Here is a 23819-nt window from a genome sequence, read left to right on the forward strand (position 1 = left end):
AATTCGATTTTTCAGTTTGAGCCATCCTGTGTTATGAAATAATGTAGTAAGTACTGATGTTTACTGTGAATTATTCAGTTATTCCTATGGTGGTGCAGAGTAAGCTAAAATAAGCACTGGGGCTTCAGCTTATCACTTTTTTGGTTGCTGTCCGTTTTCTTTCTTTCTTTCTTTCTTTCTTTCTTTCTTTCTTTCTTTCTTTCTTTCTTTCTCTTTTCTATTTATTTATTTATTTTTGTATGTTTATATATATGTAACGTGATTTTGCTATTTTTTTTAATAAACCAAAATAAAGCACTCATTCATTCATTCATAACTTATTAGTGGGGAATTTCACTATATACTTACATTTATTTTGTTTACATTTTATGCTAGTTAGCCTGTTAGCTTTGCAAGTGTAAAACATTTTTCTTTTCACATTTTTAAACATTTTTCAATTTTTTTCTTTTCACATTTTTTCACATTTTTCTTTTTTTTTCTTTTCACATTTCCATTTTTTTTGCTTTTTTTTTTTTTTTTTTGGCTTTTCAAACATTTTCTGCAAAAGTGAAATTTACCATTAACTTACGTCATTACCATCACACAGGTGACAAGCCCAAAACTGTGAAATTCTTGCACATTTGAACTTTCAAAAGTATTGCAATATCATAACTGAGACACAGTTATTTTTTTTTATAACTTCTTCAACCTTACCCTTTTAGATTTATTTTTGTAAAACACATTTTTTATGTATATAAAATGTTGGCATTTTAACCATTTGCTTACATACTTCTTAAAGTCGCCCCCTGTTGGGCAGTAAAAATAATACAGCTCTTTCACACAGTCTGTGGTTTTACCTTTTATTCTTTCAACTTCAACAGTTTCACAGACGTTAATCGGCCACATCTGAGAGTCAATGGGACACGTAAAAAATGAAGAACCATCGAATCAAAACGTGACTGAATTGAGGTCAAACCTTCCTCTCAGTGTGTTAAATGTTTTTGCAGCTCCCACTATCAGCTCCGCTTGCTCTCCAATCTCAGAGATTGTGATACTGAACAGACAGTTTGCATGTCTCTCACCGTCACAGGCCTGATTGGACGACATACCAACATCTTCATGTACGTAGGACGAAGTGCATAAAAACAAAGCCTCACATTTCACCTCTCTGACCTCTTCTCCTTCCTTTAGTGGTAAAACTTTAAACTGGATCTGTCAGAGGAAAAGAGATGTTATTAGTGAAGCAAACAGCTGGTTTATATAGAGAGCATCATGTGTTGATGCTGATATGTCTGATAACGATGGCGTATGGCGGAGTATCTCTCTGTGCTCCTGTCAGTCAGAGTTTCACTGTAAGGAGAGGCGTGAGGAGATAAAAGCTGGGAGCAGAGCAGAGCAGAGTGGAGGAGGTGTAACAGTGGATATGACGGCTTAAAGGACTTCATCTCTGGGTCTGATATGTTTCATTATGAATGAGTCCTCTCTGATGCTGCTGCCTGGACTCCTGCTGCTCCTGGTTTTCAGCGTGGAAACAAAGAAACAAGAGGTTTCAGCTGAGGATCACGGCAGCCGGCTGCGAGGACTGTGGAAGCTTCACATGAAGGAGACGCTGCTGAAGGGGAAAGGTGAGACTGATGCTGAGGAGGAGAAATCTACAAGGGGTTAAAGGTCATTCTGAGATGTTGAACAAACCTTATCCTCTTTCATCTTTTCATGAAACAGGTTCAAGTCCTCCTCCAGCCAAAGACGGAGTCAAACAGCAGCTGCTCTACTGCCGGGTCGGGATTGGTTATCACCTGCAGATTCTGCCCAGCGGCTCTGTAGGAGGTGTCCACAAACCAACAGAGCTCTGTGAGTTTTTTTGCTTCCTTTTCTCTTCCAGCTTCTCTGTTTTGCAGTCTTCAATCATGTCTGAGCAGTTCTTGTGTTAAAATTAAAACCTATCAACCCTCCAGGCTGGCTGAAGGTGTTTGCGATGAAGCACGGCGTTGTAGGAATCAGAGGAGTCAAAAGCGGCCTCTACCTCTGCATGAAAGAAGATGGACTTGCATATGGAGCGGTACGTAGCCCACTGCACATCTCAAACCAAGCACAAGCTCAAACCTGGGTCAGACAGGAAGGATTCATCCTACATTTGTCTTCCTTGTTGTGTTTTGCAGGAGAAGTTTTCAGACGACTGCCTCCTGAAGGAGAACCTGGAGGAGAACCACTACACCACCTACTCCTCAGTGTCTCACCCCGGACTCTACCTGGCTCTGTCTCCTAAAGGAGAGCTCAAGAAGGGCAACAGCGTGGGCCGACACCAGTCCTGTACCCACTTCTTACCTCGGAAGACATCGTGAAGAGGAGCCTGAGGAAACCTGGAGGAGATTGGATAAAAACTTTTGGAGAAACACATGCAGGAGATACCAGATTGATTCTTTGGAGCATTATTTCTCTATAAAGGAGGACAGTAAACTGAAAAGGAATATGTTTGGTTTTTTTTTAAGGGACCCATTACTTGATTTCATTCACTGGGAGTCACACAGGAGTCTGCATCAGCCCCATCCTATGGTTAAGACTGATCTAAGTTAGTATGAGTGAACATTTCCACTTTTTTATGCATCTGCACTGCAAAAAACTGAAATCTTATCAAGTTTTTTTTTTTTAAGTACAATTTGTCTCATTGTCCAGAAAATGTCTTGTTTTAAGTTATTTAAAGACAAAAATGAGGTCTGACTTGCTTGTAGACAAGCAAAAAAGATCTGCCAAAGGAACAAGGAAAATTTGCTTGTCTAAATACAAGTAACTTTTCTCTTGTTACAAGCAATTCAGACCTTATTTTTGTCTTTAAATTACTTGAAAAAAAGACACTTTTCTAGACTGGTCTGGTGAATGTGGCTCATATTAAGCCTAAAAAGACATTTTCTACTGAAAATTACACAAAAACACTTGATAAAATTTCATTTTTTTGCAGTGTGATGAAATAGTTTATTTCCTGCCACAGCTTGCATGACACCTAGTGGACACTCAGGGAGTTGCTCAAAAGATGAATGTTTAAAATATAACATCCCTTCATGTGTCTTAATAAGAAACAACAAAACGTTTAAACTCAGGCTTGAAAGGAGGAAGACTTTAAGGCATCAAAATTGATTAATCTTCTCAGAGAATGTTTTTTGTTGGTAAAACAGAGGGATAAATGTTACCAAAAGAACAAAACAGCACTGCAAAAAAATGAATTCTTATAGTGTTTTTGTCTTATTTTAAGTAAAAAAAAAAATGCTATATTATACTTGATATGAGGCACATTCATTCTCTCAATGCTCCAAAATTAGTGCTGTGAAAGAGTAAAGGAAGTGTAAACTATCTTTATGCAGCACTGAAGTCAGTGAAATTAATTTGTTATTGAATTTCTTTTTAATGTGGACCTTGTGTGAATTTTGATACAGAACATTTTAAAATCACTTGGTTTTGATAAAGTTGTTTTTATGTCTTGAGAACCTTATTTATTCCATGTGTAAAGTTTTTTTATTTCCAAAGTAAAATAAAAATTTATTTTTCTATAATATTACTTTGGGCTTTTCTTTTTTACTTTATTTTTGATTGTTTATTTTCATAATAAAACAAACAAGCATAGGAAAATTGTACTGCTCAAAGATAATGAACAACAGTTAATCTATGCTACATTCTTTTTTTCACAATGGTCAAAAAAAAAAATACAGTCAGTTCATACAGTAGTAGTTCAAGCCTCCAATGTCATATACACAATCCTTTTTTTCCCAGTTTTGCAAAAAAGTTTCTGCTCTAAGGTTTAGTGAGAAAGTCAATCTTTCCATACCTTCAATTTAAGACACAATATAAATCTAGTCAGTTTTTGTTGGAGGATTGAGTTGCAGTCATTTTTTTGTTATATATTTTTTACAAGCTGCTAATAAAATCATTAACAGGTTCTTATCTTTCTTTGAAAAGTGAGTAATATTTTCTTTAAGTCGTTTCTTTCAAACCGGGCTGGGTTTTTAGATCCACAGCTAAGATGATGATTTTATGTTGATTTCAGGGGCGGAGCCAGACTTTTTTGGCCTATGTTGGTCTTACTGGGGTTCAAACTTTTGCAGCAGGTGTGTAAATATTAGGAGTTTACCTCAAGCCTTGAAAAATGTGGGATATTCTTGTGTATTCTAAACCAAAACCAGGGTTTTTGCCACAGTGTCAACAGGCAGAGGTGAAATCTACCAAACTCCATGAATCCATTTGTGTGTGAACATTTAAAGGATGTTTAAAGACACATGACTCATGCCTTCTGTTTGCAGGAAGCATCTGCACGGTGCAGCCGCTGGATGGTAACCAGGCAGTGACCAGCATCCTCCACCACCTGCCTCCACAGACGGACACTTAGGGGACACAAGACTCTGTAATCCTACCCCCAAAGTGGGAGGTGCTGGGCCACCTGATCCCCACTCCAAGAGGCAGCAATCACCTGCTCAGGTGTCTGTTTGTAACAAAGTGAAGGCCCAACAGGAGCGACGCTATAGGAGCAAGGAGGGAAAAGACAGAAAGAAAAAAAGAAAGGAGGAGACAGAAAAGGAAAAAAGGGGAGTGGGATACCTGGAGTCGGGGGGGATATGGTCTTAGACAACGCGCAGCTGAGCGTGGACAATGGCACGATGACGAAGAGCTTTGTGGAGATCAGTACGTTGGATTTCTCTTCACCAAACCAGGAATAACTCAGAGGACTCCTGGTTGTTTTTGTCTTTTCTACATTATGAGATCTTTTTTATTTTCACCCATTATCTCTGTCCGTCTTATTTTTATGTCCTTTCTACCTCTTCTTTTCAGATCCTGATGCCAACACTGCTGCTCCCCCCACAGTAAGTGGAAGCTCTAACTCATTTAAACTTTAAATGAAGTTTTTGGAATAAAATTATTGGGATCAATATATTTTATTTATTTCTCAACCTATTTTGTAATTTGCTTTTTAACAACTTCTATCAGGACAGGAGTGTGGCGGTGTTAAAACCTCAGATCTCTCCTGATCGTTTCTCTCTGTTAGGACTCCAAGGTAGAGGCCCCAGAGCAACCGGACCCCTCCAAGATAGAGGTGGTCTCGGTGACAGAGGAAGACCTCCCCACCGTTGAGACCCCCAACACACTGAATGTCAGCCCCCTGGGCAGCTTCACAGCTGACGCCCAATCAGAGAACGAACCTGCCAAACCTGAGGAGCCCAAAGCCCCGGCAGCACCCAGTCCCAGCATGCCAATCACCAAGGTGCAGCCCTTCATGAACGGTAAGAGCGGCAGCATATGGAGGTTAGTGTACGGAGGTAGAGTTACAGCCAGATCTGACTGAAACGTGAGACGAGAGGCACACTTTGTTATGGGGATAATAAGACAACAACCGTCCCAGATTTAGTCATAGTGAGCTGTAGCTTTCAGCTCTTGGTGGCTTTGTTCTCATCACTCTCACATGGGAGACTTCTTATTCAGCCTGGAGGATAGATATTTGATCCACAGTGAAGATGCTAATACTTGTCTGGAAACCTTTGGCCTCCACTTATGAGAAATATGGATTACAGACCAGTTGCAGGCCAGATTATACTCCTCCTGCTTTTGCTCTCCATACAGACTGTTTGTCCTGCAGACACCAAAGCAGATACCTGACTACACTGCAAAAACTGAAATCTTATCAAGTGTTTTTGTCTTATTTTCAGTAGAAAATTCCTTTTTAGACTCAATATGAGCCAAATTCACATGACCAATCCAGAAAAATGTCTTGTTTAAAGTTATTTAAGGACAAAAATGAGGTCTGAATTGCTCACAACCAGTAAAAAAAAAATCTGCCAATGGAACAAGAGAAAAGTTACTTGTATTAAGACATTGTTCTACTCTTAAGGAAATTTTCAAGCAATTTTTTACTGGTTACAAGCGTATCAAACCTCATTTTCGTACTCTGATAACTTGAAACAAGACATTTTTCTGGATTGATAAGTTGAAAGTGGCTCATATCAAGTATAATAAGACAATTTTTACTTAAAAAAAGACAAAAACACTTGATAAGATTTCAGTTTTTTGCAGTGTAGTCAAGACTCCAATCACATCCTTCAATGTTGTTTTATAAATTAGTTTTTGTCAGATATCAGATATAAACTCTTACTTAAACTCTGTGACTGTTTCTGTCAGAGGATGACCTGGAGAAAAGCTGGAAGAGCAGACTGCTAGCACACCGTCTGGAGCTCTTCATCTTCTCCTCTGTCATCGTGGCCATCATCCTCATCCTGGGCATCGGTCTCGGGGGTAAGAAGCTCCACTCTGAGTGAACCAGCTGGGAATAATGGAGCCGCTGTAGCATGGCATGCCTTTGCTTCATAAATATTCAATGCAGCTCTTACCTGTTATATAATTTAGGTCCAACCCACATGGAGAACACCTGAGGTCACCGACACATTGTCCCCAATATCCAATTTTAATGTGATGATCTGTCGTGCAAGTTGAACAGAAGGGAGGCCGCTTTCTCAGGCTGTGACATGCAGTCCTGAAATTGGAGGATAATAAAATAAAAACAAAGAGATTTAAAACTTTAGTCCAATGTGCTGGTGAAGAAAAATAAAGAAATGAAACCCTCAGCTGGTAACAGATCTCAGCTCTCACATTGAGAAGATCAAATGTGTAACTAACAAACACAAAACCAATGAACCGAATGTAATTATATCTGATGACATTAATCCCTCGTTGATCTGTAACAGAGTTACTGTCTATTGGGAAAACACAATCAGTAATTTAAGACTCAATCTGGGTGTGATCTGTGTGTGTGTGACTGCAGTGGGCCTGAGCTGTGCAGGGAAGGTTCGTTGTGGCTCCTCGTCTCAGTGTATCAGCGCCTCAGCTCAGTGTGATGGAGAAGTTCACTGTGACAACGGAGACGACGAGCTCGGCTGTGGTGAGACGAACCATAAACATGCACCACTGAAAACAATAAATACTGAGTACAAGTAAATAAAAACACAGATAAATACTTTTAAAAACAAGAAAATTAATCACCATCTCTGTCTGCGTCAGTGCGTCTGAGCGGGAGCAGCTCAGTCCTGCAGGTTCAGAGAGGAGGAGTCTGGAGGACGGTCTGCGCAGAGGGCTGGAACAACCTGCTGGGGGTCTCTGCTTGCAGACAGCTCGGATACTCCAGGTTTGATTTTTTTGGGACCCTCTGTCCACCCTTTGGTTTTTCTAGAGCAAGGGTCTGCAACCTGTGGCTCCTGAGCCTCATGCTGCTCTTTGGCTCCTTTGCAGTGGCTCCTTGTAGCTTTAGAAAATTGTTATCAAAACAAAGAATTTTGGTTTTCTTACAAAGGGCATTGATGCTAAATAAAACCACTTGCAACAAAGCGTTAAGATTTTTGTGGGGTTCTTTCTTTCTTTTTTTTTTTTTTTTTTTTTTACATTTTTTTCATTCGTAGGAAAAAAATAATAATTTTTTGAAGTTTTTGCAAAGTTTTAAAATTTTTGCATTTTTTTATTTCTACAAATTTTTGAAATATTTATTTGAAACCCCTCCTTTTTGAAAATAAATTGCAGCTTTTGAAAATTAAGCAAACTTTTGGAATTGTTTTATTGAAGTTTTTGGCAAATTTATGAAAATTTTGTATTTTTTTATTTTCAAAATTCATGAAATTTTTTGCACATTTTTTATTTGATTTTTTTTTTTACATTTTGCAATTTTTTTAAACTACTAAATTTTTGAAAAAGAAATTTCATAAATTTTCAAATTATAAAACTTATGACATGACTTTTTTTTTTTAAATGCAATTTTGATAAGAAGATTAAAAAAAACTTAAGTCATCACATTTACAGTTTTATGAACACAAAAAACTTCTTGTATAGATGATTATTTTCTAGATCTTCACTTTATTTATAATTTTATGCACTTTTTTGTCTTTATTGTGAAGATAAAGTAGATTTGTGGCTCCCGAATGACTTTAATCCAGGTGAGCTGAGGCCAAATGTCTCTTTTGAAAGTAAAGGTTGCAGTAAAAAGTTGTGCTGCTGTGTCTCCTTCAGGTACGTGGAGTCTTTCTTCGTCACTCTGACCTCCATCGAGCAGGACCTCCAGCTTCACCTGGTCTCCATCAACCTGAGCCAATCAGAGATCACTAAGCTGCAGAACGCCACAGCTTACAGGTAGAAGGCACACCTTTTATCTGAATAAGTGAAAAAACTGCAAACTACCTCCTTATGATCAGGGTCACCCCGGAGTGTTGACCTGTAAGACACGAGCAAATGAACATGAAAATCTCCTCCTCCTCTTCCTCACAGTAAGTCTCAGTGCAGCTCAGGGAAGGTGACCACTCTGAAATGTCTCGGTGAGAAAACAAAGTGCAGGCTGAGTGATGTGAACTCTTATTAACTTAAGATGGGTTCATGAGGAGATTTTGTGTGTGCAGGTGTGTTGACTGGTCTGAATCTGCAGTGTGTGCATGTTAGTGTGTATTTTGTGTGTTCTGGCATGTCCCCATCTGGTTTGTGGACTACACACACACACCGACTGATGATGATGATGTGTCTCCTCTCTGTCCTCAGAGTGTGGCTCCAGGCCTCAGTACAGCACTCGTATCGTCGGGGGGAACATCTCGCGCCCGGGTCAGTTCCCCTGGCAGGTGAGTCTCCACTTCAGCAGTGAACACCTGTGTGGAGGCTCCATCATCACCTCACGCTGGATCCTCACAGCAGCTCACTGTGTGTACGGGTGAGTCACAGCAACAGAAGGAAATGCAGTGATTGTTTATTTGTTAGAGTAACAAAGCAAATCAATGAACCTCCGCCACCTGTCGCCAGGTTTGCTGACCCCTCCATGTGGGCGGTGCATGTGGGTCTGACGGAGCAGCCAGTGCACGGGGCTCAGTCTCTGTCCGTAGAGCAGATTGTTTATCACACACGCTACAGACCCAAAGGATTGGATTACGATATCGCACTCATGAAACTGTCCACACCTCTGGTTTTTAACGGTAATCCTGTCCTTTTCTCCACATCATAAGACATCATTTCTATTTTATTATTTTTATTTATTTTTTTTTTTTTTACATTTTTGAAAACTAAAAAAAAAAAATTCCCAATTTTTCTAAGTTTTTCCAAAATTTTAGAATTTTTGCAAATTTCATTTTTTTAAATTTCTGTATATTTTTGAAATACTTTCTTAAAACTTTTTTTAAAAAAAATTCTAATTTTGAAAATAAAGCAAAATTTTGAAAAACCACTTCTAATAAATTTCACAATTTTTTGCAATTTTTTTGCACATCTTTAATTTGATTTTGTTACTTCTTCAAAGCTTTAGAAATTTCAACATTTTTCAGACCTACTGCAATTTCATACATTTTTTAAATTAATAAGTTGACATGACAAACTTTTCCTTTTTTAAAAAAAAAAATGCAAATTCATTAAAGATAAAAAGAAAAATTTAAGACATCACATAAACACAAAAATCTTCTTGTTTAGACAATTATTTGCTAAGGATTTTATGCACTCTTTTGTCTTTATTGCGAAGATAAAGTAGATATTGTGGCTCCAAAATGACTCAAATCATGTCACGAGAAGAATCTCATGATTCAGGCAGGCTTTAAACACCAAAATCTGCAAAAAGTTAGCCGTCAAAGCTAACCAATCAGAGGGAAGGGGGTTTGTGGAGTGGTGCCTCTTAAAGAGACAGCAGTGTAAAAAAAGACAGTTTTAAAACAGATTGAGAAAAACAGGGATTTTTTTGGGCCTTTCCGACGGCACAGAGAGGCACTAGGTCAGACCTCCCTCGCCACTCCTTATCCAGGTGAGGTGAGTCCTCCCTCTCAGGTTTCCTCCCCTCTGATAGCTCAGTCTCATTATGTGTATCAGCTGTCTGAAGCCCATTAGTCTTCCTTTTTTTCACAGAGTAATACTGACCTGATTCTCTGGGAAATGTAGTTTCTGTAGAGTTTGTAGTTCATCTGTATCCTCCTTGTAGGCCTCGTACAGCCGATCTGTCTGCCCAACCACGGAGAGGTGTTTGAGGAGGGGACCATGTGCTGGATCTCTGGGTGGGGAGCGACTGAGGATGAAGGTGAGTCACTGATTCTCTTCAATCAGGTGACATAAAGTAGTTTCCCGTGGTCCTGAATTACTGTGCGTCTCCTCCAGGAGAGACCAGTGTGATTCTGCGCTCAGCCATGGTACCGCTCCTCTCCTCGAAAACCTGCAACCAGCCCGAGGTTTACCAAGGCCACATCTCGGCCTGGATGATCTGTGCAGGATACCTGGAGGGAGGAACAGACTCCTGCCAGGTGAAGGGAACTTAGCTATAAAATGTGACAGATATCAGGGTTTAATCGTTCCAATGGAAAGCTGGAGAAATCACTCGTTACAAGCAACTCAGACCTCATTTGGTCTTTAAATAACTTGAAACAAGACTGGTTAGGTGAATGTGGCTCATATCAAGTCAAAAAAAAAGACATTTTCTATCAAAAACAAGGTAAAAACACTTGATAAGATTTCAGTTTTTTTGACCTCTTAAAAAACCCTGAATAATTTACAAACCTTCTGTTTCTGTGTGTCTCCAGGGGGACAGTGGGGGCCCTCTGGCCTGTGAGGACTCGTCCGTATGGAAGCTGGTGGGAGCAACGAGTTGGGGACTGGGCTGCGCGATGAGGAACAAACCAGGAGTTTACACTCGGATTACACGGTCGCTCGGCTGGATCAGACAGCAGATGGAGGTAAAAATCAGCCACAGCTGAGAAAGTTTGACTTTCAGAGAAGATAAACTGTTTATATGAAGAGTTGAATCATCACTGGAGGAAGTGTGCTGCAAATCCAGGAACACCAGAAAAGCCAAGAGAAATGCCACACTGAAAAAAACATGTTAAAAGCCAAAACAAATATTGCACATTAACAGCAAACATGCTGCAAATACATTACATATACAAACCCAAACCCACTCAGGGGCACTAGGAGACACTTAGACTCACTGCGTTTGGATTATTTTGCAAATTTAGTGTTTTAAAGTTCAAAGTTCTGATCAACACAATATGTTTGTGCTATAAGTTGTCTTTGAAAGCAGCAGTTACCACAACCTGTGGCTCTGGAGCCTCATGTGGCTCTTTAACTCCTTTGTAGTGGCTCCTTGAAGCTTTAAAAATGATTATTGTTAGATATGCTGACACTTAATAAATTCATGCATTATCAAATTCAAGTTGTATTTCAATAATTCTGAAATTTTTATAAATGTATTGAATTTTATTTTTCAAAGTTGTTTGAAATTTTTGCATATTTTTTACAAAGTTTTTTTTTTTTGCATATTTGATTTAAAAAAAAAAATCCAATAAATTTAATTTCATTTTTTTTTATTATTTACCAAAATTATAAAATCCCTTTTTTGATGTTTTGTAATTTTTTGAAGCTTCCAATTTTTTTTAAAAAAAAAACTTTGCAAATTTTAAAAATTTCACTCTTAAAATTTTTTTTTTTGCCAATTTCTGAAATGTTAGCATTTTAATTTTTCTTTGGCAAGTTTATTAATAATTTGAAATCACATTTAATTTAATAAATTAGACAAACTAGATTTTATCTTTGTATAGAATTTGATTCTCTTTTTTGCTTTTACTATTATTTTAAGAAAACGTAGATTTTGTGGCTCTAGAATGACTTTAATCCAAGTGAGCTGAGGCAAAATAGCTCTAATGAAAGTAAAGGTTGCAGACCCCTGAACTAAAAGCTCTGTCTCTGTAAGGATCCTTTCAGTCAGACACTTAGAAATAACAACCTGAGCCTGTGAGGGACAAAATAAGAACTTTAAGTCGACATCCTGTGATCAGGTTTTACTCAGAGGATCTTGTTACAGCTCTTACGGTCTGAGCTGCAGCTGTTGGCTGCTGGATACCTCCCAAAAACTTTCTGTACCTGTTACTCATTTCAACCAAAGTTCTCTTTCAGAAATGTATTTTTTAAAGTGGAACATGAAGGAGCATGTATCCACAAACAATCCATTGTTTCCCGTTAAACCCTGACTAACTGATGAGTACTCACAGCACCAGCTGTTGGTGACTGTTGTGTGATGTTGGACAGACAGCTGGCGCTCCTCATTAACAGAATCTGAGTCAAGCAGCTGGCAGCAGGAATGTCTTCTTATTTCTCAAACTCCAGCTGTCTGCAAGTGGAAAAAGCTTTGAACTGCTTCACTCAACATCAACTTCCTTTTGACATTTGGACTGTTTGATATAGCCGAGCTTTTCCAGCAGTTAGAGTCTCTGCTTTAAATGTCACGATGAGTGTGTTTACTTTTTGTGAGCTAACTTGTCTTTTGCTCTTTCAGAGAGGAGAATCTCACACGACTCCAACTCTGAGCACAGACAACTGAACCACCGCTACCTCTCTGCTGGGACTTTTCCACAACCGTCACAAGAACTGAAAAACACTGTAGAGAAAAGAGACGGAGCACGGCGGAGAGTTAGGCATCGTTTATTCCAAAATAGAAAGCTCTAAGGCAAAACAGACGAGAGAAAAGTGAAGAACACTTCATAAAAAGCAAGACAGACGCAAGTAAAGAACAGAGAGCTCAGCGAGGGCCCACCAGGACTCACCACAAACCCCCGGCTGCTTCGAATTTCAAGTCTCAACTTTACAGGAGGGATATAAACCAGATTACTCAAACTATCGACAGAGGACTAGTTTGCAGTACAATATGACAGATATTCAAACAAGAGGCACCCCAACTTGTGCAGTAATATCAACAGGTTGATAAAGAGATTCCCGATGGTTTCACTACGCGTGTGTAGTGGAGGGGGAGCGACAGAGGCTGCAGCACTTCCCAGTCCTTCAGGCAGCCCACGAATGAAGAGTCCAACGTTTCCGAACTGCTCTTTGTTGTAGCGCAGTAGCATGTACATAAATAAAAGTTTAATGCGTGCAAAGAGTCCACTGCTTCTTGTTGATGATGGGTTTCCACGTCAGACCCTTGTGATTGTGTGATCAGCATAGTGTTCTGGATTGTGCATTTGAGAAAGTGACGCCTACACTACTACTGTAAAATGATTAAAAAGACGCACTGCATGATATACACAATGACGGTAAAACTGGAGCTGCGTTTAAAAACGTCCGAGCGCCACTGCGGCGGGACTCTTCAGATAGCAGAACACAAAGAAAAGTTACTAACAACGCTTTGCAGAAACACACACGCGTTCTGCGCTTTAGTGTCATTTTTGACCTATTTCACCACGCCAGGGTTGGACTTTCTTTTTGTGCTTCTTGGCAAGAATCGTTTAGAAAAGAACACACGTAAGGCCTTGTTAGTATTGTAAGTTTAAAACCAATTTAAATAGCAATTTCTTCAGCTTTCAATTCTTTTTCTGTTTTTTAGAAAACTTCAAAGAACCCTGGAAAACAGGGTCGCTATCCATTATTATGAATCTGTACATAAATATTCCTTACAAAACAGGAGAACACAAAAAATGGAACAAAAAACACTAATTACATATGTTTGTTTATAAAAATAAGCTTCTCTTGGTTTTTTTTTCCTCCCCCGAATCGCTCCACGTGGAGTCAGTCGTAAGAGTGCGCACATCTACTCAAAACACAAGCATGCAAAAAGTGAAGACAAACCCTTACAGATACAACTTTAAAGTGTTGGCATCCAAAATGAGAATTCAACAGGGGAGGGGGAACAAATCAGAAATCAGTCAACATTTAGTAACGGAGCATACAAACTCTGCTTCGTGTTTTTTAACACTTGTTTTTTTTTCTTCTTCTGTTTGTTTGATTTAATCTTTTTGAGCTTAAATATACAAAAAAAAGTGCACTCGCATACATCGACTAAATAATTAAAAAACGGTTTCTGAAATGAAACTCGTGATGTACACACACGCAGCATAAACCGCCGTTCAGCAGGGTGGAGGGTTGGAAGAGTGCAGGAGCGTCGCTGAGACGTCCTGAAGATTTGTGCTCAGTGTAAACCTGTGTGTGTGTGTGTGTGTGTGTGTGTACATGATTCATCCTGTAGACCTGTCAACGCACGCTGTTTGTGTCTGTGTCTGTGTGTGTGTGTGTGTGTGTGTGTGTGTGTGTGTAGATCAGAGCGTGAGGGAGTGTGTCCTCTACTGCAATGAGTCGCTGTTGTCCAGGCCCAGCCCAGCCATGTCTGCGTCGTCGTCCTCGTCTACGCTGTCTCCCGACTCGTCCTCGCTGTGGCCTCCCAGCATCACCTGCTGCACTGCCAGCGTGGCGCCGTCTGACGTCAGGCTCTGCAGACCCTCCACGTTCATCGTCACCATTGTACCTGAGAGTCAAAAACACTTATTACCGTAATGCTCAGAATATAAGACAACCCTGAAGTTTGGAAGAATTACCAGAGAAACTGTATCACTGCGACAAAACACCAGCTCTGACCCTCTGAATTTATCCTACATGCCTTCTACTCTCAAAAAACTCAGTCATATCTTTTCTATGTATGACTTTAATACAGTCTGTTCATATAAAAACCACTGCGTACCATCTGGCATGGTAACTTGCTGGTGAGTTCCTCCTCCAGCGATGGAGTCGGGCCAGAAGCGCTGCAGAGGTCGGTTCTGAGGCGTCTTCTTCTTCGCTTTCGGTGTCTCAGACGAGCTGGCGTCCAACATCGGCTGCAGAATCCGCCTCCGTGCATTTATAAACCTGGAGACACGAGACCAAACAGTTTATTCTAGCACCACACTGTCTGGATTTTCACTTTTTTACATGTCTGTTGTTGTTGAATTTGTTTTGTAGCAGTTTTGTTGTATTAAGTTTACAGATTGAGGCCTGAAGAAGAGTTGAACTCACCAGTTGTTGACCTGCAGAAGCGTCAGATTTGTCTGAGTGGCAATCTGTTTCTTCTCATCCTCTGTTGGATACGGATGCTGCAGGAGAGAAAAGAGAGGAACGCTTGTTTTAAACAGCTCTTTAACGCGCTGAAGTGGTGACAAAGATGTGACGCACAAAAACTGACCCCGATGTGCTGGAAGAGCCAGGAGCGCATGACGTTGGTGGCTTGTTTGGGTAGAACTCCACGTTTGTTCTTGGCTGAGTTGTCGTCGTGATTGAAGAGGTTCAGATCCTGGTGGAACTGGAGCTGGAGCTGAGCGGGGAGATGGAGATTGAGCAAACACTTGATCATGTTTGAATTTTAACTTAAAATCCTAAAAATCATCAACCCAAAGAAGGGAGAGTGAACACTGGAGGGTAAAAGTTTGGCACAAAATCATGTTTCCTGTCATGCAGTTCATAAAGTATTAAATCTAACATCCTTTGCTTTTATCTTTCAAGCTTTTTAAAATAAAACATGTCTCAAATCTATGCTGCAGAAATCTTAATCACACCACTGAAACACAGCCTTGTAACCGCACAGACCTGATTGTTTTGGACTCGTATTGTCCCCGGGGAGAGCGCCTGTGTTACCACCTGGCCCTGCGGAGTGACGACTGTAACAGGCTGGTACACCGTGCCACCTGGATGTAACACAGAAACACAAACACACACATGTTCAGCTGAACGTAACCTGCTGGGTGCGGTCTGCAGAAAAGGCTCTATCAAAGCGTCCCACTGGTGGATGACGGTGTGTCAGCTGCAGTTTAACAGTTCAGTACCTGAAGGAGGAGTTGTATGCCATGGTGACATACCTGCGACCACCTGGGTGGGGTTAACGGCTGTCACGGTAACGTTCCCTTGCTGCAGAGCTGAAGCTGGGACCACGATCTGACCCTGGGGGCTGATGGTCCCCGAGATGGAGCTTGGGGTCTGCAGAACAGAGAGCAGGGAGGTTGGAATGTTGTGGAGCAGGTTAGATTAACAGACAATGAAACAGCTGATGGGTGCGTTGATGACGTGTCATACCTGAGTCTTAGTGGGGGAGAAGGTGGGAACCTGGCCTCCGACGGGGGAGTATGGGCTTCCTGGATCTCCACTCAGCAGAGTCTCACTGTTCATCTTGGTCTTGAGGCAGGCGATGTAGCGGCTGCAGAAGTCCTTACACAGGTCACTCACCTTTTCCAGCTCCAGGAGGTGGATCCGCAGAACCTGGATGGCTTTGACCATCTGAGGTGGATAGATGCAGCGTTTGAGAAAAGATCCCTGGCGACTAATAAAGCTCAAGCTAAAAAGCCTGACTTTCTATCCCAGGGTATATGCTGAAATTCTGAGGTTAAATTCAATACCTTTTAAAGACTTTTTAAAAAAAGCTTTCAAAAAGTCTCAAGTAAGCTGAGAAGGAATAAAGCTTGAAAATATAAATGAAACTAAAAGCAGGTTAATTGACATTCCCATTCCCACAACAAGTAACAGTTATTCAAGGCCAACTTGCAGAAAAAAACAACAAGAATTTATTTCATTATTGTCAAAATTTAGGACATATGCTTTAGATTGTGTTATTTGCTTTCCATCAGCGCTACATACGGAGGACTACTAAACTACTGTACAAATAGAGTTTGTTGTCACGTTAGCCTACGGATATGTTGGGCAGCTAGAGCTACATTTAGCCCATGCCTCACAAAAATCACAACTTTGCTGTTGTCAGGTTTCAAACAACAGCTCTAAGTAACTGTATTGATAAATACCTTATCTCACGTTGTATCCAGCAAAAAGGTGATTTGAACAAAGAAAATTTGTTCCAAAACAACTGAGATCAGAGGAAGCTTTCTCTAAATCGTAAGAATCCAAGATCCCAGGTCACCAAAAGTTTTAGAAATTTTCTCAGGAGGCTTGAGAAACTCTTATGATCTAGAGAGAAATATTTTGAGATGCTAAAGCTTTTTCTAGATCCTCACTCTGGTCTGTGATGAGTGTGACGAGCAGAATGATTGTCCAATCACCAGGTGTGGTTATTTTTGAAGGTTCAGACCCTGAAAACATTTTCCAACCAGATGGACTATTTCCGTGGCGGATATATGGAGCTGTCTGTCTGGCGTGTCAGGTTAGTTTGTAACAATCACAAGGAGGTAAATAAATATTCATGGATACTTTTGGAGTCAAAGCTTGAATACCAATAAAATTTAATACCTCATAACATTAGGATTAAGATTTTTTAATACTTTTTAAGGGCCTTAATTTTCCCGCAACTGAATTATCAACTTTTAATACTTTTTAAGACCCCGCAGACACCCTGTATCCAGATCATCTTCGTCTTAAAGGAGATCCTCAGAAGCGGCTTCCACAGAAATTTTCTGCCTGCACGCTGTTACAAAGTCCTGCTGTCACAACCACTGTGGACTTTCATATTGAACTTGGCACAGCGTTATACTCACCAGCTTTATCTTACTGACTGTGGCATGAAATTACTTAAACAGAACTATTCTCCAATTAGTATGGTTGTGAGCAGCAACTACTAACAGGACTGTATGTCTCCTTGCTGCTTGCTGGGGTCAAAGGTCACTGACTGGTGAGTGTGTGAGCACAGCTCTCCACACTTTTCCTGAGAAATACCTCATATGCCAGACTTAGTTTTGTCAAATTCCTCAGGACTAAACCTACATCTGAGACCCCTCTCAACCACAGTACACAGCGGTTTTTCTTTTTGTCTCTTTTTAAATCTGGCGAAGACTAAAATGAATTTCCAAACTGCCTGATCTTCGTCTCTCACCAGGTTGTCGAGTTCAGGGTCCTCACTGAAGAAAGGCTTCCCCTCCTTCTCCTGACAGCGCACAAAGTTCTCGATGTCGACGTCGAAGCTGGCCGAGGTGATGCAGTCTGAGCTCATGGTGGATTGTTCACACTTCTCAAACAGCAGGGCCAACAGAGGGAACAGGGGATGCCTGTGAAAGGTGCGCCCACACGCAGACAAAACAGGACAGGATGCTGGGTTTGAGTTCAGAGAGGACGTATTCAACATTCAGACAAAAACAAAAGGTGTGAAATCCTCCTGCTGTTAAAAGACTCCAAAATAAAACAAAAGACGGCTAAGAGCTGCACTTAAAGACTTCAGCATTTTTAAAAAGCGTTCCCCAAAGTCTGCATGTATATTACAAAGATATCCTCATTTAGCGTGGTTAAGTTTTACATGGTGGATGGAAGCCTTGAAATACCAAGTGTGTGTCAGTATTTTGTATTCACACACGTGGTATTAATAGCAATGCACTGCAATTCAACACTACTGCCTATTACATATCCTCCTCCTCCTCTGGTATAAGCATTAAATACAGGGAGTCTATAAGTCTTTTGTTGATTACACTGAATAATGTCATTCTATAAACTAGATTTCTAGGTTGAAGGCTCCACAAGGCTCAAACAACCTCATGACCAGATCTGACGGCCCATTATTTAAGAGGGAACTTCACAGAAATGATGATTTGATTTCTGTCTGACTTGAAGTGCTGAGAAGATCAAAGAAGAGAAAAAAAGATTAGGTGATAATTGGATTATTTGAGATCTATAACACTGTTTTTTTTCTGTACCGATATATAGAAGCTTTGTCCGCGTCCATGGGTGTCTGTGGCTCTGTGGGTGTTGGACTAGGCGCCTCTGCCAGCGTCCCCTCAATGAACTTCTGCTCCGTATCGCTGTCTATCTTCACTACTTGCATCTGTGGAGAAAAAAACGGTGAAGAAATCAGAAAAAGCCACATAGAAGATGAAGGAAGGTAAGGAATGAGACATGTGAAGACATCATCTTAAGATAGAAGGAAAAGCTTAACAAAGCCTCACTTCATCACTTTACAGAGTCATGACGTGCCTTTATTCTGCAGGTCATGAGATACTGCAATGACTCTGAGGACTGTACATTTGTCATCATCAAAGTGAGAAGTTAACAGCTCTTTAAGCAGGATAAAACACAAATGGAAAGCAAGAAAACAACACAGCCCCCACTGTCGAGGCAGGAAAATAAAAAGTGTGATGAAAGATTTGGATCTGTGAAAGATATTAGTCTGAAAATGTGCAGAACTTTGCAGAACAATTAAAACTCTTAATGTATCTCCAGTGGACAGATGCACAGTCTGCCTTCACTCGCCCCCACCACTCTCTAGACATCACTTTGTTCGCACATTAAAGCTGAACTCAATCCAGACAGTGTCGTGTTACCGCCTTGATGCAAACCTAAACACGACCCTTCTGCTGTTACATTCAATTTGCAAATGAGACACATCTGTCACCTGATGCAAATGAAGGCTAGCATTAAAACACTGGCACAGAATCTCCCAAACTCCACCAGAGGAACATCACATTCATTGATTAAGAGCCAAGTTTCTACTCTTTTCCTTTTCTCTCTCAGTGTCTGCCTAACAGCAATGCGGAGCATAAATCCCATCCCCGACCATGTGACTGAGCCCAACAATGACTTAGATTGAGCGCAAACAAGCTAAAAATAATCATTGCTTGGGGCGGAAAATTTCTCATTAGTCATAGATCCTGTTTCTGCTCTGGACACCCCCGAATTTGGCACATGAATAAAAGTGTTCGGTAAGCAATTTACATAAGCTCAGACCCAGAAATACCAGGCAGAGAGCAGTCTTCATACTGCACCAGTGTCTCTCTCATGCAGTGACTTATTTGTGGTGTTCTGCCTCAGACAGACGAGCTCCCTGCCAACAAATTACTAGAACTGATGTAATACTGTGTTCTAGTGTTACATGCAGAAAGTGCCTCTTTGTCAGGCCACCCAGACCGATTTATCAACCCTAAAAATAACTGGATGTGGATACTTCAAGTGGTGGCTTAAAACATTTGCATGTTGTCATAAACACTTTCATTTCTGTATTGTTTTTGTTGTCCTCTGACTTTAGCACACAAGCAGAAAAGGTGCAGTTTGAGCAGACTGTGTGGGCTCGAGGTCCCTCTCACCCACCTGCTGCTCTCCCTTTGGGTACTTGTCTATGGAAACCGACTTGGCTGCCATCACGTTCACTGCAGATGCTGCAAACACTGGAGCATTATAGAGAGCGGGAGGGACAGGTGGCCAACCTGCACAATACACACAGTTTCAGTTAGACTACCTGGAAAAAGATGCCAGCGGTGTACGATGCACAGAAGCGTTTAATAATGCAACCGCATGATGTCAGAATGAAACATTATCTGCAGCTTGGTATACTGAGCTGGTGTGATTCACACTTAAACCAAAGGCTGTTGTTTAGAAAATGTAATGCAATGTAATAACTGTTTGTTTATACTGTATTCTATTTCTCCTAATTAAAAATGAAAAGACTTCTGAAAACTCCCTTCCTGAATGATAACCATAGCAACATTTCTTGCAGGTTTTAAAGCTGTTGCATTAATAAGTATGGTTTTTAAAGCTTTTTTTGGTGGTCTAAAAACAACTTAACATTTACAGAAATTAGTTCTGTGTCCTAACTCATGTCCTCTACCTTTCATATCCTTAGGCTGTACCTATGCTTGCATTATAGATCAACTGAATTGAATATTAAAGTTTAATCATTGAAAATAATTGATAAGAAAGACCAATCAGAATGATGACTATAGGTATTCTATTAGCTGATAGAGCATTTAGGAGTGTATAACAAGTTTTATTCTCATATTCATATTCTATAAACATTAGGGATGCACGATATTGGAATTTTGCCGATATCCGATATAATCGAAACACCTTTTGGCCGATACCGATAATCACAAGTTTGTTTTTTTCACCGTAAAGAAAGCTAAGTCTATCCTGTACTGGAATTTATATGTTACTCTAATTGTGGCAGTCTTATTTGTTTGAGAAACACACATAAAACAAGACAAAAAACATTTGATTTTACCACAAATAAGAAATGTATTATTTTTTCAAACTCAAGACATTCAGTATTGAAATACAGAAAAATAATTTCTTTAGATCACATGAACTTTAAATGTACAATGCATTTTTAGACATAACCAAGTTGCATTTGATTATTTTAGAGCTACTGTAACAACCTGGTGACAGACACAGATCTCTGCAGTGCAAATAAATGAAATGCTACATTTTATTTAAGGAGCTTATTTTTCAGATGGAAAATAATAATAATCCTAACTGAATAGCACCTTATCGGCTGTGCATATAGGCAGAAATTTTCATATCTGCCGATACCGATAAACGTGTTTTAAAGCTTTTATCAGCAGATACCAATATTGTGCCGATAATATCGTGCATCCCTATCAAAAACAGTTTAACATCCACAGAATTGAGTTCTGTGTCCTAACCCACGCCCTCTACCTTTCATATCCTTAAACTGTACCTATGCTTGCATTATAGATCAACTGAATTGAATATTAAAGTTTAATCATTGGAAATAATTGATGAGAAAGACCAATCAGAATGACAGCAATAGGTATTCTATTAGCTGATAAAGCATTTAGGATTGTATAACAAGTTTTATTCTCATATTCTATAAACATAAAACTTTAGCGCTACTTTATGATGCATTGTGTGAGGTAGCATAAAGGACATAAAATCTATTAAAAGAAGAAATAAAAAAAAAGATTAAGCTTAGAGAATTCAGAATTAAAAAAGTGAATCTAATTTGTGAAGCCTTTTATTTGACATGTGAAAGTACCTACAAAGGCTTCTTTACATTCACTTTTATCGTTTTAAAGGCTACACTGGACCAGATCCTGATCCCAAATTCCTATACCTATGCTTCTCTAAGCTGGACTAAATTATTCAAAAGAAGGCACAGCCTCTTTGAGTTAAGAACTGTTTTATATTTACTTTTTCATTCATTTTTGAATGTGCAAAAAGGGTGATTTCACTGTTTTTTAATCCCTAGAGCACATAGGTTTTAACGTTTTGGTTTTAACCAGGACCTGGTTAAATGAAGTCCAGAGGTGAAAAAACAGTTAAAGTGCCCTTTTAAGGATTTCACAACAATAAACAATAAATAAAGAATGTGAAAACGTGTTAACAGGTAATTTACCAAACATTTACGGATAAAGTGGTTTTAGATTCAGACCTTTTTCCATCACTTTTCTAGCTGAAGCTGCAAATGGGATGCTAACTTTAGCGTCGTCTTCAAGTGCTTCAGAAGATTAAGGCTATATAGGTGGACCAATGTATTCTCATCCATCTAATCAACATCTAACTGAATTTAAGGCACACAAACCCTGGAGATGTGAGAACTTAAATTCGCAGACAGTGGGTCTGTTGTTATAAACAGTGAGTTGCTCTTAATGTTACCCTGCAAATGATCACACACCCACCACGACCAACTTAGCATCTAGCCCCCCATTAGCCGTTTGTGGCGGCACAGGAGAGCAAACTGTATGGACGACTTTGGGCCAGTATGAGCTAACTACCCCCTTTCTGGGCTAACGATGAAGGTATTTACAGACAAAGCAGGCCGCCTTGTTTACCCACAATATTAAGCTAGCTTGTAGCGTTAATGCGACGTAATCGGTGGCTCGCCACTGATAAAGAGCGACAGCTAACGTTAGCATTGTAGCTAAGTTAAAAGTGTTTCTCATGCTGGTAAAATGCAAAGCGCCATATTTAGCACGGGGGGGAATCAGTGCCAAAACACAAGCTAGCCCAGCTAGCCAGGTATAAAAAAAGACCCCGCGGATTGATACGAAGCAAGCCGAATGGCCAAACAACGCTTCGACCGCTTGAGCGTATTTGAATTAACATTAAAATGAATATGCATTTTATCCGGCTAAGTAAAGTAATTCGACTGCAAAATCATAAAGAAGCCTCAGCGGTATACAAGGCTAGCCCGGCTCTTCGTCAAATCTCCCCCACATCAGTCAATCAATCAAGCGGGGACAGCTGCCCTCTGCTTCCCCTCCCCTCCGCGCTAGCGTTGCAACTGTCGGGCCTCGTTTCTAGCACTCGCCCTTTGCTTTTCCTCTATCCTCCTCTGCCCCCAAAACGCCGACATATTTTTTTACCCCCCCTCCCCTGTATACAGATTTTTTTAATTCTTCCCGGAGCTCTGCCGCTACTGCTTCCCCTCCGAAACCACCATCCTCTGCTCTGACTAGGTCCGCGCTCCTCGCCCCGGGGCATTATTGCGTGCGGCCCAGATTGTTTGATTGATAGGGAACGGAAAAAGAGGGATTTTGAGTGACAGCTTACCTGAGTGCCAATCTTCGTCACACTGACAAGCGGCTGCAGCAATCGGGACCCGCAGTTGTCGCGTTGCGTCATCGCGTAAGGGCACGCAGGGGCGCTGGGCTCATGAATATTTATGAGGTGGGCGGAGATATGACGTCCTGCTGCCTGAAGAGTCCCTCTGCACCCTGCTGGGGTTTGAAATAAGTAGGATTTAGGTTTGATACATAAATCATTATTTTTGAGTAATGGGTTGATTATATCTCATTTCTTGATCGATTAGGAAGAAGGTTAATAGAGTTTTTCTTTTTTTGTTATGTTCATGTACTCCCTAGAGACTTCTTGAGACTTCCCTGAGGTGTTTATTTGAGTGTGTATTTTGAAAGAAGAGGCATTACTGAACAATATAAGTGACAAAAACTCTAGAAAGGGTATTCAGAATATGACTTGGTTATAAAAGCAGATTTATAGGGGTGTAATCAAGCAAGAAAAAATGGTAAACCTGCTTTTTTATTTGTGAAGAATAACAGGTTGAGCTTTCTGACTCTACAAAGAAGAAACGATTCCTCACCTTTTGTTGGGAGTGTATGTGTAGCCAGAATTTGAAACAAGAGTATCTGGTATTTAATATATTATAAATACCAGAGAATGGGACTACTAACTCTTGAAAAAAGGCTCAAACGTGGCTGTCTAATAACAAGCCAATCATTTACTCGTACATAATATCTGTGTCCTCCTCTGATGCTTGGCTAATCTCATTTGGAAATTAAATATGCATTGATTCATGATGATTATAATCAGACCTATTCATTTTATCCTGCTGGGGGTCCCATTCACTGACCTAGTTTTACAGAGCCAAGATTTCCTGCATATCTTTAACTTTATGTTTCCAT

General features: G+C 40.1%; 3 protein-coding genes across 6 annotated transcripts; 2 read left to right on the plus strand and 1 right to left on the minus strand.

Moving 5' to 3' along the window:
• The first annotated feature begins 1287 nt into the window (after positions 1 to 1287).
• On the plus strand, positions 1288 to 2321 carry LOC141808643 (fibroblast growth factor 4A-like). The gene is made up of 5 exons (XM_074695315.1): positions 1288 to 1313; positions 1417 to 1604; positions 1702 to 1830; positions 1935 to 2038; positions 2139 to 2321. The coding sequence occupies exons 1-5, from the start codon at positions 1288 to 1290 to the stop codon at positions 2319 to 2321; spliced, it is 630 nt and encodes a 209-aa protein (XP_074551416.1).
• Positions 2322 to 4511: 2190 nt separating this feature from the next.
• tmprss3a (transmembrane serine protease 3a) lies at positions 4512 to 12810 on the plus strand. The gene is made up of 14 exons (XM_074694885.1): positions 4512 to 4647; positions 4795 to 4826; positions 5009 to 5243; positions 6136 to 6249; positions 6776 to 6892; positions 7012 to 7135; positions 8008 to 8127; positions 8263 to 8309; positions 8527 to 8692; positions 8782 to 8951; positions 9938 to 10033; positions 10111 to 10253; positions 10530 to 10682; positions 12278 to 12810. The coding sequence occupies exons 1-14, from the start codon at positions 4581 to 4583 to the stop codon at positions 12320 to 12322; spliced, it is 1629 nt and encodes a 542-aa protein (XP_074550986.1). The 5' UTR covers positions 4512 to 4580; the 3' UTR covers positions 12323 to 12810.
• Positions 12811 to 13072: 262 nt separating this feature from the next.
• pknox1.1 (pbx/knotted 1 homeobox 1.1) lies at positions 13073 to 23065 on the minus strand. Of its 4 annotated transcripts, none has more exons than XM_074694888.1 (11): positions 22951 to 23065; positions 19750 to 19865; positions 18363 to 18490; positions 17552 to 17723; positions 15811 to 16011; positions 15564 to 15714; positions 15328 to 15425; positions 14927 to 15055; positions 14761 to 14837; positions 14450 to 14613; positions 13073 to 14236 (listed from the first exon to the last, which is right to left on the minus strand). In XM_074694888.1, the coding sequence occupies exons 2-11, from the start codon at positions 19798 to 19800 to the stop codon at positions 14055 to 14057; spliced, it is 1353 nt and encodes a 450-aa protein (XP_074550989.1). In that variant the 5' UTR covers positions 19801 to 19865; positions 22951 to 23065; the 3' UTR covers positions 13073 to 14054. The 4 variants fall into 4 exon arrangements, with proteins under 4 accessions (XP_074550989.1, XP_074550990.1, XP_074550988.1 ...); XM_074694889.1 differs by lacking the exon at positions 22951 to 23065 and adding an exon at positions 21980 to 22889; XM_074694887.1 differs by lacking the exon at positions 22951 to 23065 and adding an exon at positions 21830 to 21969 and having other exon boundaries at positions 15597 to 15714.
• Positions 23066 to 23819: the final 754 nt, after the last annotated feature.

Source organism: Halichoeres trimaculatus, unplaced genomic scaffold (genome assembly GCF_033239565.1).
Source record: "Halichoeres trimaculatus isolate MK-OKI-2021-1 unplaced genomic scaffold, fHalTri1.1 fHalTri1_scaffold_19, whole genome shotgun sequence".
NCBI classification, from domain to species: Eukaryota; Metazoa; Chordata; class Actinopteri; order Labriformes; family Labridae; genus Halichoeres; species Halichoeres trimaculatus.

Bases quoted from the DNA above. Each gene is read 5' to 3' on its own strand.
- pknox1.1 (XM_074694886.1), bottom strand. The intron at 15,715-15,810 runs GTATGACACGTC...TCTGTTCTGCAG, and splicing joins TCTCCCCCACTAAGACTCAG to ACCCCAAGCTCCATCTCGGG. The intron at 14,237-14,449 runs GTACGCAGTGGT...TTTGACTCTCAG, and splicing joins GCAAGTTACCATGCCAGATG to GTACAATGGTGACGATGAAC.
- LOC141808643 (XM_074695315.1), top strand. From the start codon at position 1,288: ATGGCGGAGTATCTCTCTGTGCTCCT. The intron at 1,314-1,416 runs GTCAGTCAGAGT...GACGGCTTAAAG, and splicing joins GAGTATCTCTCTGTGCTCCT to GACTTCATCTCTGGGTCTGA. The intron at 1,605-1,701 runs GTGAGACTGATG...TTCATGAAACAG, and splicing joins GACGCTGCTGAAGGGGAAAG to GTTCAAGTCCTCCTCCAGCC.
- tmprss3a (XM_074694885.1), top strand. From the start codon at position 4,581: ATGGTCTTAGACAACGCGCAGCTGAGCGTGGACAATGGCACGATGACG. The intron at 8,310-8,526 runs GTGAGAAAACAA...CTCTGTCCTCAG, and splicing joins GACCACTCTGAAATGTCTCG to AGTGTGGCTCCAGGCCTCAG. The intron at 8,952-9,937 runs GTAATCCTGTCC...TCCTCCTTGTAG, and splicing joins CACACCTCTGGTTTTTAACG to GCCTCGTACAGCCGATCTGT.